The following is an 18,652-nucleotide window of genomic DNA, read 5'->3' on the forward strand; positions in this document are numbered from 1 at the left end:
GCCTGGGTAAATAAATAAGTTTTAGTGCCTTCTTGAGTTGTAATATTAATCTAGATTTTAAAAAATTAAAATAAGTGTATCAGATATTTACATGAAATGCACCATTCTGTGCAATGTTTTGCATCCCAGAGATTCATTTTTGCTGTCTTGCTCTCTCCCTTTTTTAAAAAACCTGGCATAATGACTCAAGCCTACATTATTTTGATTTGGTTTTGATTAATTTTTTTTTCCATAGATGTTGGCTGAACAGGCGTCAGATTGATGGCTCCTTGAACCGGACACCGAGTGGGTTCTATGACAGGGTGTGGCAAATTTTGGAGAGGACCCCCAATGGGTTAATAGTGGCTGGGAATTACTTGCCACAGGTAAACCCACATCCATGGGGCTCAAGCCATGTTCTACTTTGTATGGTTTTTGGTTTCTAGGATTTGTAATTCTACTTGCTTGTTAACGGTGCTCAATTATTTGACAATTACTTGACAGCATCTGGATTGCTTTATATTGCAGTTGGCTGTATGTGCAACACTGTTCGCAACAAGTTTGCACTGCAGCAACTATAAGCTGCTTTTCAAGTGTAGGTCTATAGCTTAACAAAACACCCAGTAAGTTTTTTTCCTTACTTCATTAATGCTAATGTGTGATTATGCTCAACTTGAGCCCTATGTTGATTATCAAATCATCCATTTGATAAAAGTCTATTAACTTTTTGATGTTACCTAGTACCACTAATGAAATTCACTTTAGGTTCTTCATCTTCCTTTCTTCCTACAGCAACCAACTTTATCTGACATGACGATGTACGAAATGAACTTTTCTCTTCTGGTTGAGGACATGTTGAGAAGTATAGATCAACCAGAATACAGGCAAATAGTTGTAGAGGTTTGTACCATATGATGATAAGTATTAAATTAAATGCTTTATCTACTCACACCTTTAAGAAAAGGATGTGTAACTACTTCAACAGTAAACAAATTTCAAGCAAGTGTAAACTTCCTCAAATCTTTATAGGAGGACCAGCCTCTGTTCTGCCAACATCATTGTTAGGAAAAATATTAGCAAGTCTCCTGAAGCCAGCATAAATGCTCAAGACAGTCTCTCAGTTGTTGTTGTTATGATCTTTCAAGACAGCCCTTACTCCTGTTGACTCCAAGGACAGGCCCATGCAGTTTTCTTGGCAACATTTTTAAAAATGCCTTTCTTTTGTTCTAAGAATGTATAAAAATGCTCTTATGTTGCTTGGGTTATAAAAACATCAGGAATCACATTCTCCATAGTAAAACCATAAACAAAATGTATAGTTTCTTCATTTTCCAGAAAAGTTTAAATTAGGGAAATTAACGGAAATAAGAAGACATGAACATGGAAAGAGAGAACTAAGTCCATTAGCTTTGTTGCCATATTTCAAACCCATAATTGTTCCAGCCTTATCTGTAGCTATGTTTATTTCCATTTCAGCTTAAGCTTACACCCATTACATGGGTGCGGGGCTCCACAAAACTGATAGAGCCACAGCACACTCCATGACATTATATATTTATAATTGCCCTACCTGCAGTGCCAGTGATTGAAGAGGAATCCATCTGTATGAGTCATTGTTCACAAGCAAGAGATCCATGTGTCTGAGATTCCTGAACAGAACCTTTGAACAGGCGTTCATGTGAAGGAGTTTTTCATATGACCATTCTTAGTTCAAAGACTTAAGAAGATGCTGGCTGGAGCTGGCAGATGGCAGATGGAGAAGCAAAACAGCTCCCTTCTTTGGGCACTGTATGTTAGACCTATTGCGCTCTTCTAAGAATTCTTTCACATGACATTTTGAGAAATTTTATTTATCGCAGCCAGCCGTAGGATTTAAAATGTTTACCATCTGAATTGGCCAACAAAATATAGAAGCTGGTAGTAATGTACATTTTCTCAATTTGCTTCATGGAGTTTCTGAAATTTTTCTTCTTCTCCCCTCTCTCCACCACCCCCATCCCATTTTAGTTGTTGATGGTTGTTTCCGTGATTCTGGAGAGAAACCCTGAATTAGAGTTTCAAGATAAAGTGGACTTGGACAAACTGGTGAAAGATTCATTTAATCCATTCCAGAAAGATCAGAATCAACTCAAGGGCACTGAAAAACAAGTCAGTATAATCCTCATTCCAAAGTTCATGCTTTTCATTCTTCCTTACTGGTTTTTCTTTCTGGTTGTCCCAAAGAAAGTGTTGCTGTGATTTAAAAACAATCGGTTTTGTGAAGCCTTCCATGTTTGCTTTTAGTGAACAGAAAAGGTTAGCTAAAATTCTAAACAATGTCATTTATCTACCAGATTACCCAGTAATTTGGGGGAATTTGGTTTTTTTCTCTTGTACAAAGAGCGCAGATGTCAAGGAATGACAGCTCCTTATTAGGAAGATCAGGGAAGAAATATATTGTTTCTTGTTCTCAGATGTAGATGGCTGTGTGGCTCCTGATCACTGAATTGTTCTCTCCATTCCTTTTTTGTAGAGGTGTTGGCAGAATTCACCCAGATAGGAGCTTTTGGGTTTGTTTGTTTTTTTGCTTGCAACAGAAAAAAAAAAGGCAAGCATTACCGAACTGCCAAAGACTTCTCTGATTCAGGAATCTCATATTGACCCTATGTCTCACCCAGCCCAAACCTTCCAAAGAACAATTTTTGTGTTGCCAAGAAAATTCCCTTCCAGTTGTCCAAAGCTGTCAAAGATGGCCGGAGGTTTTGGACAGTTGCAAATGTCTTTGATCTACAATTGCTCACAAAAGTATCACACTGTAATTATTTCTGAGAGTTTCCAAATTGCACAGCTCAAAGTCAGGTCATCCTGGTGTTGCCTTCCTGTAGAGCTGTATCCTAAAAAGATGGGAGCCGTTTCACGCTTTTTTGTACAGCATGGAGCTACATCTGAGTGTGCCCTATATACATTGGGACAAATCCTGATGGGGCTGTACAGTTTAAAGTATGTTACCCAAAATTCCTTGACATTGGCACTACATGAAATAAGCACCTACTGTCTTGCAAATGGGTTTTTCCAATTCTGCACTCCCACTTTCCACCTTTCCTGATGCTGCTTGTTTGCCCGGCTTGTCCTCACCCTCCATCTCTGCTTGCCTCCTCCTTCCTCCCTTTCTTTCCTCCCTCTGCTCCAAGGCTTTCCTCTCCTCCTCTCCAACTTAGGAGAGCTCTGCCATACCATCTGTGCTCCAGAAATCCATGGGTGCTCTGGCCCGCCCAGGGGGAGGGTGTGCTGCCATTGTAGCAGGTGCAGCCACAATAGCATTTGCCCTTGCAGTGGGACAGTTGCTCCGCACCAAACGCAAACTGCCGTTGACAAGCTCTCACCGACATGAGAGCATGACTCACTGGTGGCCTAGAGAATGATGAATTGCTGCTTTGCCAGAGCAAAGCTGCTCTTTACAGCAACATCAAATCTCTGACTCATTGTGTTCGGGACAATCGTTTTCACTTAAGTCATCACAGTTCTTTCCGGATGCCTGCAGGTATTTTTTGTTTCTGTGTTTGTTCTATTACTGTTGTCCTTGTTGCAGATCCTCCTTCCTATTTTTCTCAGGGTGTCCATATTCCTCCATCCTCTTTGGTTGAAATCCAAAATATTTTTCATACTAAAAGATGGAGAGCTTGTAGGGGGTGCAGTGTCCTGTTCATCACCCATCCATCTGTGTGTTTTCTCGTTATTACTTAAGCCTGATATTATCCGTCAACATTGTGACTCTGTCTATTTATGCAGGATGACATGACATCGTTTTACAACACACCTCCGCTGGGAAAAAGAGGAACGTGCAGCTATTTGACAAAAGCAGTGATGAGTTTATTGCTGGAAGGCGAAGTGAAGCCCAGCACAGAAGACCCTTGTTCTATTAGCTAAGGCGGTTGGAATAGAAGCTGGTGGAACCAGGTGGATGCTGTGGGTTTCTCCCTCTTGGCATATGAGGCTTAATTTCTCATCTCTGTTTGGACACTGTGATACATGTTCATTATGATGAACTCCAGTGCTTAGCACAACGATCTGTCCAGTTGGTTTCAAATAATCAAAAAAGCATACTTAATCAAGAAACGTGTTCCCTCCACATTGCCTAGGTGGCAGTCAAAGATACCCACCTCACCATCATGGTTACTTGTTGGCTGAGCAAATGCCTGATATTCTCCATATGTATGCTGCTTGAGAATTACAGATATTTAGAACAATTAACTAAGCTTGTGTTTACAGTTAAGCCTTGCTTAAGATGAATTGCAACGTTACATTTATTTATCTAATCGTGAATTAATGTAGCTTTAACGTTTATCAGCTCCCTCTTCATTTGTCTTGGTACTAGTTATTGATAGGCTTCCTTATGAAAATTTAAAATGAATGTGGTAGAGACATCAATTTAAAAAATAACTGACCCCGATGTATGAAGCTGGAAGATTTGTTGACTCTGAAAAGACAGTGGTACCTTTGGATTTGAGGGTACCAATGAAGCTTAAAAACAAAATAAAAACTCTGCAGTAACCTACTCTTTAGAATTTGTCTCTGTTGGTTTTTCTGTGTTCTCCAGAACTGGAAGGAAATGAGCATTTTTTTATCTTGATCCATCCTTCAACCTGGAATAGATGCTTTAGGAGACATTATGTATAATGTCCTGTTGAAAGCAGATCCCATCTCAAAAGGGACTCTGAAAAGACAGTGTAAAAGGGACAGGAATCCTGTGTTCAAACACGTGGCTTCTACTCTCATTGGCAGAGCATCACAATGGAAAAGCGTTAAGTCCCCTCCACATAAATGAATAAAACTCATTGGTTCAATTGGAAGGTCCCGGTTCAATCCTTGGCTTCTCCAGCGTAGGCCATCCTCACCTTCTTTCATGACTGACTGTGCTGTTTGAGGCTGCTAGGAATTCTAGTAGTGCAACATATGGAGAGCCACAAGTTCCCCAAGCCTATGTTTTATGGACAGTTTTCATAAACTAGAACTCCACATTTTGCATAATTAAACTCTGGAATTTGTAACCATAAGATTAAAAAAAATAGAATCATTCATGGAGGATAAGGCTAGAAATTTGTATTATTTTTATTTTTTTTATATCACTGTATTATAGTTTTTACTGTACACCACTCTGAGCCACGTTTTTCATGAAATGTGCGGCCATATAAATATGATGAATGAATGAATGAATGAATGAATGAATGAATGAATGAATGAATGAATGGCTATTACAGGTAGCCCTCGCTAACTATAGTAATCGGGACTAGAATTTCCATCACTCAGTGATGTGGCCATAAAGTGCAACATCACATGACTGCACTGCTTAGCAACGGCAGTTCTGGCAGTCTTCTGTTACCATCGTTAAGCAAATCACCGTGAGTCATTAAGCGAGGACCTTGTGTGACCGCAACTTCCAACTTCCTGTCAGCTTCCCTATTGACTTTGCTTGTGGGAAGCCGGCAGGGAAGGTGGCAAATTGCGATCATGTGACCATGGGATGCTGCAACGGTCGGAACTTCGAGGACCGGTCGTAACACTCATTCAGTGTCATTGCAAGTTTGAATGGTCGCTGAATGAGCAGTGGTTAACCGAGGATCACCTGTAGTTAAGAGCATCTGGGATAGTATGTTTAGGACTACCAGTTGCTGGGGAACACTAATGGTTGTTACTCTTAGGTTGTTAATGATAGGTTGCAGGTTCCCAATGGCCATTGTGGAACAAAATACTGGACTAAATAGCCCTTCAACTGAACCAAGATGGCTCTTAGATTCCTAAGGCACCCACTCCTCTTGCATACTGTGCCTTCATTTTAAAAAGAATATAAAAAGCTGTCTTCTACCAGACTTTTTGCCATCTTGCTCAGTGTGGTCAATACCCATTCGCTAGAGCTGTCTAGGGCAAATGCTTCAGGCAGAGCTTCTCTTCATCTCTCATTCCTTTCAGAAACCCTCTCTCCAAGGAAGCTGGGGGTTCCACATGGGACCTTTTGCATGCAGCCCAGATTCTCTGCTTTTGAGGTGTGGGTCTTTCCCTCAAAATCCCATCTATAGGGTAACTAACCAAGTTGAAGAGTTTGCCTCTGTAAGAGAGAGATTTCTTCTTAATGTAGCCTGAATAGCAAAAATCCAGCAAGCATGTGACTACCTCATCCGCAATTTCTCTGCACTATGCCTAATTATCCCCAAAGTGGATCTGGGAAGGAGGCTGTTCAGTGAAAAAAGCTAGTTAGAGCTGGCTGGTGCTTTTTTATGCATTAAAAACAGCTGGTGCTTTTTTATGCATTAAAAGAGTGACACTCGCTCTCATCTCTGCAATGAGGAAAGCTTGTGAACCAGGCCCACTTTTAATCAAATCCGTGGTGTATTTTCCATGAGGACTGAGCCATGCATCTGACTTTGATCCCGAAGATAAAGTTCAGGATTCATGAGGCAGAGGTACCAGAATAACTTTGCCTCCTCCAATCTCAAAATATTCCAGGAAGATTATCAGGCTATATTGGAAAGGAGAAGTGTGCTGAAAATTTCCCATTATGTGGAGAATGTAGTGGGGAGAAGAAAAAATTGAACAATAAAACACAGTTTATGTTTGTGCAACATGTATTTCAGCAGTATGGCAGACAATAAAAGTACTCTTACCAAGTAAAGGTTTGATCCATTTGACTAAGATTACATCCACTTTAATGTTTAATTCGATCGATTCCTTAACAATGATCTACAGTAATGTTTGTCTGGCTTTTGTAAAAGTAGAATTTGATACTTAGGGATGGCTTTGGCTCTAAAGTCCTTATCAATACTGAGATTTATGATCAAGCCAAGCAACTCTCTTGAGTCATTCATCCTCCCTTCAACTGCCTTGTTCATTGAAATAATTTCCATGGCCTTCCAATTGAACAGTAGATGTAACAATGCAAATCAACAAATAGCAGGAATAAAGGTGTATTTTTAAATAGTCAAAAGAGCCAAAGTATCACAGCAGCATGTAGGTAGGTAGGTGAGAGGGGGAGAGGGGAAGGGAAGGGAGCATACCTTGTCTTGACAGCTCAACCACAACCCTGCAGTGTAGAGGCAAGAAGAGAATCTTCCATCATCTGGGACCTCATCTGGAAAACAGACATTGTCCTGAGACATCACTGATTGCATGTGAAGTTAAACCAGTGATTATCTTAAAAGGTATATCATGCAGCAAGTCTTGATGGACAAAGCTGCCATTTTTCTGCTTCTTGCCTGTGGTTCTTTTTGACTGGACCCTTTCCTATTTGTGAAGATGTTCACCAAGTTAGCGTGTTCTTATCACAACCAAAACGTACAGAATTCTCCTGTGTTCACTTGCCAGCTTCATAGGTACAGCTATTACTGACAAGGGACAGGAGCTGATATATTTGTTGGTAGCACTTGTGTTAGTGTTAAAATGAGTTGTTTTAGAAAAATAATGGTGAGAATCCTAATTAGCACCACTAACATATTGGAGTACCCAAGGATTCAACTCAGAGGGATCGGGCTCCAACCTTTGAAAAGCTAAGCATTCAAACCCCTTTATTTTGATCAATGGATCTGTCAGTTTTGTCTTTTCCTACATTCAATCTTTTATAATCTCATATTCTTACCTGCTTTCTAATGTTGGTATTTTTTTTATAAACCATGAATCAGATGGAATTGGATCCCTATGTGTGAGTAGAAAGTCATTGCCAAAATTCCTTTTGGGGGGTGGGGGTGTAAATCCATGGAAAGGCTCTGATCTCTTAGGCATATATATATTGAACAGCATCAGAGGAAGGAATGAAATTTGGATGTAGCATGGATTGCTGATAGTCCAGGAGCAACAAAAGAAAAAAAAATCCTACTTGCTCTCTACAGCTAGACAGCTAGCACATCATGGGATGGGCTGAGCTTTTACAAAACCAGTAGTACATTTCTTACTTATTTAAGCAATTGATAAAGCCACCCATCTCATAATTGTGACTCTGGGAGGTGCATGTACTGTAAGTTTATTACAGACATAATAAGAAAAATAAATGAAGTAATGGTGGCTGAAGACCACCCAACTCCAATCATAAAAAAGAAACAGTGGCGTGCTCACCTCACTTCCAGACCCCATGTCCAAGGGAAAATCAAAGTCTTTTAAAGATTTCATTCTGCAAAAGTGGAGCCTAAACATGGGGGTTCCTGAGGCTGATCACTGTCAGAAAAGGAAAACTGCGAAGGAAGTATGCACTCTACAGCAAAGTTTCTCAACCTTGGCTACTTTAAGATGGGTGGACTTCAACCCTCAGAATTCCCCAGCCAACCATGCTCTAGAGGATTGGAAAGTGCATGGCAGATGACCAGACCAGAAAAGCTGAAGAACAGGGTTTTATCCAGTGATTTTTCACCATTAAGGAAGTCGTCTGCATGTCTCAACCTTGAAGCTCAGCTTTTGCAGCACTGGAATTAGCTCTCCCACATTCTGAGAGGGTGTAGAGGAAGGGCATTAATCTTTTTTGATACTTGTGCAACACAGGCAAAAAAGTGGTTGGGTTTTGCTTTTGCAGAATGGCAGCTTATGTAGGCAGCTTCTTACCTTCATGACGAATGATGATTTCCCCAGATTGTATTGGTATTAGCTGAAGTTCTGGCTCACTGAATTGCTGGCCCAGACATGGCACTGGTCTTGATTAAGACCATCTATTTCTTCCAGGTCTTTTGTACAATTGCCTTGTCAGGGCATATCTTTGCACAATTCAAACTAAGGATGCCTATGAAGTGGAAGTTTAAACAGGATCTGTATGCATATCCTAACCTTGGAATCTCCCCCTACCCCCCAAATCTGCCTCTGTTTCTGCTGTTCTGATTGTGTAAATAACTATATTAAGGATGGGCAGTTCCTGATTTTTTCCCATTCAAGAGCAAATTCATGGGGCACTTGTGCTGCATGTAAGGTCTCAGATGGCCACCCTGTTCTGTGTGATGCCATGGAGCTATTTTAAAGCCAACTAATCACTGCACCAGAAGCATTTTGCAGAAAGTGTGACATCTCTATAGTGTTAGGACAATCCTAGTTTCATTTCTACATTTGTTTCTTTTGAATGGGACCTAAGAGTGGTACAGGGACACATCTCCATGTTTCTCATCCAAATGATCTCAATCTGCATGGAGATGAGTTCATTTTCCCATCATGCTGTTCCAACCAAGTTGAATAGTAGACACTTGTAAGATTCTGTTACTGTAACCTTACAATAAAGGTTAGTGTTAGTACTCTTGGTTTGTGCTTCTTGTCTGGACTACCTCAAAGGGCTGACATCAATCTTGTAAGATTGAAAGTATTTCTCCCCTCCTCTTACTTTCTGGAAAACTAGGGAGCGTCCCTTCTGAGATGCTTCCCATGTCTCTTTTCCTTCTGTGGGCTGAGATACCTTTTGCATGATGATTGCCTAGGCTGCAGCTTTTCCTCCTGTCTCCCAAGGTCATTCCCACATACCATTACACTTTTCCAGCATCAATCATGTATTCATTTTTTTGTCATAGGCTGCAATACCTTGCCTGAAACTTGCTATAGCTGTGTTTCAGTGGTTGATACAGCCAGAATCAAACTGGGTCATGATCCCTATGAGATGAGGCTAACTCTGCAGTGGGGTCTTAGGATTAAGAACAGGCTCCTTGCTTTTTGTGTAAAAGAAACAAAGGTTTGAAGTGGCCTATTGAGGACCTAAATGGAATAGTGGTTTAGTTATTGAGCTAGGATCAGGAGACTCAGCTTCATGGAGGCTCCTGAGGTGACTTTGTGCCAATTCAGTATCTCAGCTCAATCTCCATAGAAGTGGTGGTCATGAGTAAAAATTGGAGGAAGGAGTGCTGTTTTCACACCTTGATGTCCTGGAGGAAAGGCAGGATATAAATACAGAAAATAAATGTGGAAGTTGGCCTACCTTGACATAGAATTCAAGTTGCTGCTGGGAGTGCAATTTTCATATTTTTTTCCCCTCTCTCCCTCTCATCTTCCTCCCCCCCTCCCTTCCTCCCCCCCCCCTTGAACTTGTTTTTTTTTTCATCTCTTTGCTAACCTTTTCTTCCTGCTTTTCCCCCCATGGGAGAAGACAAGCTGGGTCGTACTGAATGATTACTATTCATGGTGCAGGGAAGGCATTTAAAGAGGTGTTCTCAGTTGCTCTGGAGTTTCTGTTATTTAGTTCAGCTCACATTTGAGCATAGGGCTTAAGAAAGATTTTCCTGTAGCCAGATTGCTCTGCCATGCTCTTTCTCTAATAATGAATTTTGATTGCTAATTTGCTGGGTCATATTGTGCACCATAGTAGCTCAGAGATGAAAATTCTCCTCTGTGTTTTCTTGCCCCAAGCAATCACTCTTTATAAGCCTATCACAGACTCTCACATCCCAAGTATGCAGCTTCAATTAATATCCAAAATATGTAAGTTTAATTTGCCATCATTCTTCTTTCAGATGATTATTATGTACTTGAGTGGTTTTCCAAAAAATGGTTGCTCAAAAATGAAGAGCCTTTAAAATTACTCCATGGTTAACCTTCTCCAACCTGGTTCTTCTTGGATGTATTAGGGCTGCAACTACTAGCCATGCTCATTGGGAATTATGGAAGTTGTGGTCCTCAGAAACCCATAGAGTTTGGGTGGGTTGAATTAAATAACAACACAGACATCACCCAAAGTCATTTTTGGGGAGCTGCAGGGACGAGAGAACTTTATTGGGCTTGAATTCCATCCCTTCTGACAGCCAATGTTCAAAGATGTAGGGTGATGGCACCCAGAAACAACAGTAGAGTCATAGGTTCCCCCTCCCTGCATCATTTCACTGATGATACATGAGAGATAGTCCATGTGGGAGGTTTAATCCAACATACCAACATCTGATGCCAACCTTCCCCAATTTAGCCTCTTTCATAAAGAGTTTGAAAACATAGGTTCAGAACCTTTTCAGATGAGTCCACTAGCATAGCCTTGATGACTGTTTTCATATGTTGCATTAAATCATGTGGTTTGTTGATTTTGGCTAAGCATAGCCAAAGAGTTCTCTTCAAACTATTAAAGCTCTTGCTTCTTCCTGGCTTATGCAGGTACTTCAAACCGCCCCATGAAATTTCATGCACATTTTCTTTCACGTTTTCCCCATTGCCAGCTACCCTTTAACTAGAGATGACGTTTTCTATGTATTTAAAATGTTTGTATCTCTCTTCACTACTTAAAAACTGCTCAGGCAGGACTGAACGTGAGACCTTCTGCATGGTAAACTTAAAAGAGTCAATGAACAGCTAAGATTTGGACTTGAATCAGAGACCCAGATTAAAATTTCTGCTAGATCAGGAAGTTCAGGGGATGACTTTAGGTCAGTCATTCCTTCTCAGCCCAGCCTATTTCAAAGGATGTTGCTGTGGATAAAGTTAGGGGAGACCTTCCTATACACCACCTTGAGTTCTCCAGGAGAAAGGCAAGATATAAATGCTATGGATACATACATCTTCTGTGCTAGAAATCCCCCACCCAAAAAACCTCACCATTACTGAAACCAAGGGTGTCTTTTTGTGTTCCTCTGTCAACCACACCTTACTTTCTTATCATCAACTCCCACTTCGGCATATTTTAGCAAACTCTGGGGTGAGGGAGCCTTACAATGAAATCAGAATTCACACCCTCAATGTACATACTGTATTCTAAGAACAGAATGTTGAGTGGGTGTGCTAAAAGGGCGCTAAAGGGTTTATGCATGCATCAAGCAACTGCTTCAACTTTATTTTAAAAAGCAACCTCTCAGTTTTTTGGCCAGGTATCAGATCATCCAGAGAGCTTAGAACAAATCTTGCTTTCTAATGAGCTTGTTTATTATCTTGGTGTTTAAAGGAATGTTGCTTTCTCCTTTCCTCCAGCAGTCTTTTGCATTAGAGTGTTTTTTTCCTGCAGTTGTTTTATTTCAGAACAACAGATTTAAGTTTTTTTGCGCCTCTACCTATAAAACTCCACTACTGTGGTCTAAACTACCCAGCAGAGACGTACCCTGGATTCCCTCCCTTTCCCTCCCTGCATCTTTTTCGTAACCAGCAGCTTCTTCCCAAATTCAGCTTCCAACATCTTTTAAGCTGAAGAGCCTTCAATCTTCCCTGAAGTGGCCAGTGAAACCTTCCCAGATTTAGGTTATCAACTGCATTGTTGCAGAGCAGCAGCTGGTCTCCAAATGGAAAACACTCGGTGGTTCATTTAAAGTGAAGCCCCAGCCTGCTCAGCTCAACAGTCCTGTGCTGGTTTGGATTTCATGCTGTTTGAGGCCTCCAACCCAGTGCTCTACCGCTTCTGTGAAGAAAACCACAAGTCATGGGCTTCATTCTGAATACATGTTTTATTCATACCTGGTGATAATTGGTTTCTCCTCCATTCTCTAGCATGTTTTCCCAGATAAAAGCACCTGATGGTTTGTCATATTTTCAATAACTGCCCTTTCAAGTCCTCTCCCGCCCTCTCTTTCCCCTGCAGCAATGCTTCAGAACTTTCTCTCCTATTCAGCACCAGGGTTCTTAATTTAAGCTTCTGCCTCCCACTATTGGGAGCTGAGAATCAATTGCTAAGGTCTGCACTTCAGTCCGAGAGCTGAATTTTCTATTTTGTTCTTTATACTTAGTGGCTGGAAACAGAGACATCTTGTGGTGTAGCCTCCAAGGGTGTGCAGAGCAGTATCTACTTTTTAATCTGTTCAGCTCCTATTTATATAGGCTTAGTCCAAAGTAGGTGTGGCCAACCTTTTCTAGTTGATCTCAGGGGATGACAACCGTAATGATCTGCCCCCTTCAAATTGCTACAAACCTCACACAGGAATCTGGCAACATTGTAGGCATTCTCTTGCAATATCTTGTGTGATTTTGTATATTCTTATGAAACTTTGGCAGTTTTTCTTTTCTTTTTAATTGGAGGAATGGGGGCAGTTTCAAAAGCCTGGTGAATGCTCCTGTACCTGTATATATTTCATTGCCAAATCCTACTCCATTCCTCAAATTCCCCCTCCCAGTAAAACAGGCATAGGATTTTATGAATAGCAGGATCAGAATGTTTGGGATGAACAAGGAATGTGAAAACAGCTCAGTTTAACAATAGATGCAGAAGCAGCTCATTTAGTAAAAATGGAATCTATGCAATAACTTTAATTTTCACCAAACCTTGTTTCTCTTACCCGCACAGTTCACTCTAATAAACATATTACAAGTGTAAAATAAAGCCAGGTGCAATGATCCAGCTGTCTTCTTCTCAAAACCTCACCAGTTGCTTTTGATGCTCCAAAGCATTTGAATCACTACATTTCCATGGCTGCCTAGAGAACAGGAAGATGGTGAGATCTTGGAGATCCTTCTTCAGTATTGGGGCCAAGATGAAAGAGTCTCTGCATTTCCGTGCAAAGGATTCTAATTTCTCTATTGAGAGAACAAGACTTGATTGTGAATTCAGAACCCTGGCTGAAATCCTGGGAAGCTGTTCAAACGATTATTCATCTATGGACTAATCCAACTTTTTGGGCGGGGTGGGTTTTGTTTTGATTTGTTTTGGTGCCTTCAAGTCAGTGTTGACTCCTGGTGACTGCCTGGACAAGTCCCTGCAGTTTTCTTGGCAAGATTTCAGAAGTGGTTTGCCCTTGCCTCCTTCTTCCTGGGGCTGTGAGAGAGCGACTGGCCCAAGATCACCCAGCTGGCTTTGTGCCTAAGGCCGGACTAGAACTCAGGATCTCCCAGACTCTAGCCTGGTGCCTTAACCACTACACCAAACTGGCTGTTCTCTCCAATGTTACCAGTTTTTCAGTCTTCAAAGCATGTTGCCTCTACCATTGTCAGCTACAGCTCCTCTTCCCCTTCTCCTCATATGGGTTTCCTTAGGATTTGAACCCAGATCTCCTTTATGTTCAAAGTGGCAGTCATGTCCACATATGTACAGAAGATTGGATTAGCATCTATCATTTCCTAACTGGGAGTGATCTTTTTTTAACCACTACTTAATTAACTGCTGTTTAACCTGTACAAGGCACCCTGAACAATTGCAGAGGTGTGTACAGCAAACCAGCTATTCAGGCTGAACAAATGGAATCCTTTTTTTTTAATTGTGTGACAAGGGCTGAGATAATTGTTACAGTTCCATCTAGCTTTAACCACTCTTTGTAATTTGGGGGGATTATAAAACCACCAAAGCCTGTGAGTCACGAGTGGTGGATTATTGATGTGTAAAGGTCCATGATAAAGTACCCTGACTGTCTCATAATTGCCTTTTCTCATGGCATTTAGTTCAGCTCTTATTGTTCAAAATTCAACAATGGGATAGAAGCTGGCATTTTCATCTCTCTGTTCTTTTACTTTTTTTTCTTTTTCTTTTAAATGAGGTACATTAAGCTGGCCAACTGAAGAGGCAGGGATGTGTAATAGAAGTCTCTTTTTTTAACTGCTTGCTTGCTCTAGGTGGAAGACCTCGAATTTCTCAAAGAAGCAGGCATGGTATCCATGATGGTGGGGCTCGGAGCACATAGCGAGTTGCAGTTCTGATGACAGAAGGCACCAAGTTGGAGAATGCTGGACTAGAATTTTCATCTCTGCGAGTTAAGGAAAATAGACCACCAGGAACTGTCCATGGTGAAAAATACCACACGCTCTATAATGCCAAAGGTCTTAATCCAAGACTATAATATACTGTATTAAGGATGCCTCTCTGGGTTCTCACCAAGCTTTGCCCCACTTGACTTACATTCCTTTGCTTTGAAATAAGAAGCTACCAAAAAAAGAGCCGGACTACAACATCTTTATTTAGCAGAATGTTTCTGTTTAGAAGCATGGCCACCAGTATAATAAATAAGCCATCATGGTAAATGGGTGCTTGTGACAGGTGACATCCTGCACCATGGAGGGTTTGTCTCTGAGAAAATCCAGACCTCCACCCTAATTTTGGATCACAAGGCACCATGTGGTGGCCAGAGGTTAGTTAGAACAAGCTTTGAGAGCTATATACTGTAGCTCTGCTGTAGTTCCATGCTGCCATATCTTGGATTTCATATAAAGCATGCATGTAAAAGCAGTGTATTGTAGTGGTTAGAACAGCTTCCCTTGAACTGGAGGCTACCAGACAATTCCTCTTATCAGGCTGTCCACTGGTGATGCTAGTGACAAGAATTATAGACCAACTTACCTGGGGGGTTTCAAGATGGGAAGACTCAAGAAGACAGACTAGGAATTTGGAGATGTGGATTCAGTCCCCACTCAGTCATAAACTTTGAGATAGAACTCTAAGCGAGTCACAGTCCTGAATTCAGTTAATTCCCATGATTAAACCCATTTGTTGAAGCCTCAAATATGTCACATATTACATTGGAAGTGAATTTTAGCTGTTGGCTTCTTTCAGATTTTGTATCCAGTGAAGCCCAGCTAGCATTCACCTGAATTTTACTGCTTTTTGGCTGGTTCATTTATGATTTAATCCGTGGTTTAATTGTTTGGGACTGCTGATGGTCATATAACTACAATTGTTCTGAGGACATTTTATTGCTGTTGTACCCTGCCAAGAGTTTCTTGATGGTGGCAGGCAAAACAGTGAATAAATAACCTATCTTACAGGGCTCTGGTAAAGATGAAAGAGAAAAAAAGAAGTCCTTGTTGGTTGGTAGAACCAACATGCCACTAAATGAAATCAGAAAAAAGCCTGCCATTGCTGCCCTGGACAATCTCCCCGATGACCACTTTAGGCACAACTCTGTGGATGTTTCAAAAGAAGATGTTTTCAAGAAGCCGCCTGGGGTGGGTTCTTGGCCTCTCCTCATTTCTTCCTCTTTTTTGCAAGGGAGCCAGTTCACACAAGCACAGCTGTGCCGCTGTTTCAGATCTCTCGGGAGAATAACAGGGACTCCATCGTTCAACCTAGCCAGAAAGATGGGCATTAAGTAACAACTAGCAACCAGCATTGGCTCTTCCTGAGCTGGGGAAAAGTTGCAGCCAACGTGTTGATGAATAATGCAGTGTTTCCACATTTCTTCTTTCCTTAGTCATGTTGCTGCTTTTTCTGAGACTCTTCTTCTGGGCTTCCCCTTTTGCTAAGTTAAAATTCCCTAGGCTAATAAGTGTCTGTCAGGGGGTTGGAGAAAAAAGGCCAAAAGCAGACCATTCTTGTCTCCTGGCCAGATCTGAGAACAAGCAGCTGCAGATTTAGCTGTACAGCTATAAAAGGAAAACTTTGATCTCTCTCCCTCTCCTGATGTTCTGTTTCCAAATTAAATAAATGTGTAGGCAAGAAAGAAGTTCTGCCTTCCCCTTTTCTCCTTTTTCTCTTTCAGATGTTTTCAGGACAGCATTATTATATATAAACAGAAGCAGCACAGAACTAGACCAAGGTGACACTGAAATCCAACCCTGCTTGATAAAAACCTCTTTCTTATGATTAGAAACCTCGCTGTCTCTTATTTCCACCCCTTGAAAATTAATGTCAAGGGTGGAAATGAAAGAGAATGTTTCCAGGTCAAGGTTTGCAAAAGGATGGTGAAACTGCAGTGTCTGGAATAAGGGATGCCTAGGACACCATGAGCTACCACCTTTCCAAGCCTGAACATGAAAAATTGCCTATGCATTTTCATGAGGACTAGAGGTCTGCTAATTTCATGCTTACGTCTTGATCGGAAACTTGTATGCAAAATGTGTGCAGTACCTATACGTAGATTTTTACAATCTGGTTTGCAAATACATATTAATAAGGACGTCTATGATGAAGGATAATTTAAATGGGTGGATATAGGCCACCTAATATTTTCATATCCTCCCATGATTTCAGTCTCAATTTTTGCCAATGCAATTGCTACAGATTTCACTGCCTATCCTCAAGGATATAATAAAATGTGTCGGAATGTAGATGTGAATGAGGTCTCTTACATCTGTACATTAAAAAAAAAGTAATTCCTTGTGCTTTTTAAAAATGTAGTAATGATAGACCTCTACTCCTAGGTCCAGCCCTTGGTGCCCTCCAGATGTTCTGGGTTGGTAACTTAAGACCTCCAACCCGTGTGACCAACAATTCTAGGACTTGTAGTCCTCATATATCTGGAGAGCACCATTTGGAGAATGTTGCACTGGGGAGCCAAAAGGGTAGGAAAAATGTGTTACCGAAGTGCACACTTAGCTTGGTTCATTTCCTCCAAATGGAGTCACAATCTGTGAAATTAACACAACTGAGAATGTGTTAATAATAGATAGGGTGACAGAAAAAGACAATTAGCTGGCTTCTCGGGCTATAAATTAATTAATTATAGTACTGTGTGTTGTAGAATAAGAATGCAAGTATAATTCAAAAGCTGTACAAATAGATTCAAAGCCTGAAACAATCCATTGAGCAGAGCTATCAGGCCATGGGCACAGCAGATGCCAGTGCCTAGCCTACCTTGGCTTATCATCCCAGAGCTAAACAGAGGCAAATGCAGTTAATCCTTGAATGTGAGAATCCAAAAATCCCTAGTCCATAGACCAGTGTTTCTCAACCTTGGCCACTTTAAGATGTGTGGTTGAAGTCCACACGTCTTAAATGGCCAAGGTTGAGGAACACTGACGTAGACTAAGGCATCATGATGAAAGAAGGCAATTGCAGACTACTTTTGTATTCTTGCCAAGGAAACAACATGGACATTTCCAGTTTGGATCCAAAGTTGTAGTGACTTGAGGGATTCTTTACTTTCACTTTATCAATTAGAGCACAGCCGAGGCTAAAATAAACCTCATCTAGCAGTCTAACTGGATCCTGTGACTGAATGTTGGTGCTTAATGCCAGGTGGAAGGAGCAGTTGGGTCTCGCTGTAGGACGCAACTGGCGAATCCACAACCAGGCACAGTATGTGGGTTATGTTTTTGTTTTGTTTTTCAGTCTCTGAAGCTTGTTTTGACAATGTTGGCTAAAGGTCACTGGAGCATTTTCTCTCTATTTTGAATCAAGAAACACACCAAAACAGTAGTATAGCCCAATAATGTTTGACCAGAATGTAAAAACCCAGTCCAGGACTTACCCAAGGCCAGACTGCAAGTTTTGTAATGGGAACATCCATTGTGATCACCAGCATCCAATGCTCTAACCTTGGAGCCACTGGTCTTGCCAAAAACATATTCTTATCTTTGCAGAGTGGACCCAGGATTGATTCCATAATCAGTTTTAAACTCTCCCCCCCACCAGCCCCACTTTACAGGAGGAAAAAGGGAAGGGAAGAAAGGAAGCAACTTAAGTGCAGATGGTCACATCTGTCCCTTGATGAATGTCTCCAGAAATTAGAAATTAGACAGCTTCCATTAGTGATTGCCCCCTTCCAGTATTTGGGGCATCTGCTGTTATTGTAAGATGCTATTATTACCTTACGTAGCTTGAAACTTGGAGTAATCTAGAATGTGCTCCAAGCAGAGCAATGTGGTGATCAGATCAGAAAGGCTTAATGCAAATCTCTGGGCAAGTTTAAACACGTTTGCTCAAGAGTAAACCTCATTGGCCATAATTCGATTGCTACCTGTGTGAGTGTGCATTTGATTGTGAATGTGACTGATTTTACTCGGTGATCCCTTTTTCCTCTTCCTCTCAGAAATGATCAAAAGCATTTTAACTTGAGGCTGAAAATTCAGATGTTATTAGCTATGCCCTTGAGGTATAATTTAGGATCATTTATTAGCTAAATTAATCACTGTCCATTGCCTT

The 18,652-nt window shown here is 41.0% G+C and overlaps 1 protein-coding gene across 3 annotated transcripts in view; it reads left to right on the plus strand.

Moving 5' to 3' along the window:
• The window catches only part of PHKB (phosphorylase kinase regulatory subunit beta), a 100,495-nt gene extending 95,972 nt beyond the window's left edge, over window positions 1-4,523 (plus strand). For all 3 annotated transcript variants that reach the window (XM_063312900.1, XM_063312899.1, XM_063312901.1), the window contains 4 exons: window positions 236-365; window positions 772-879; window positions 1,987-2,127; window positions 3,748-4,523. In XM_063312900.1, the coding sequence (XP_063168970.1) occupies window positions 236-365; window positions 772-879; window positions 1,987-2,127; window positions 3,748-3,885 (517 nt within the window). In that variant the 3' untranslated portion in view covers window positions 3,886-4,523. The remainder of the gene's footprint in view (window positions 1-235; window positions 366-771; window positions 880-1,986; window positions 2,128-3,747) is intronic.
• Window positions 4,524-18,652: the final 14,129 nt, after the last annotated feature.

The sequence above is a fragment of the Candoia aspera genome, chromosome 11 (assembly GCF_035149785.1).
Source record: "Candoia aspera isolate rCanAsp1 chromosome 11, rCanAsp1.hap2, whole genome shotgun sequence".
Lineage (NCBI taxonomy): Eukaryota > Metazoa > Chordata > Lepidosauria > Squamata > Boidae > Candoia > Candoia aspera.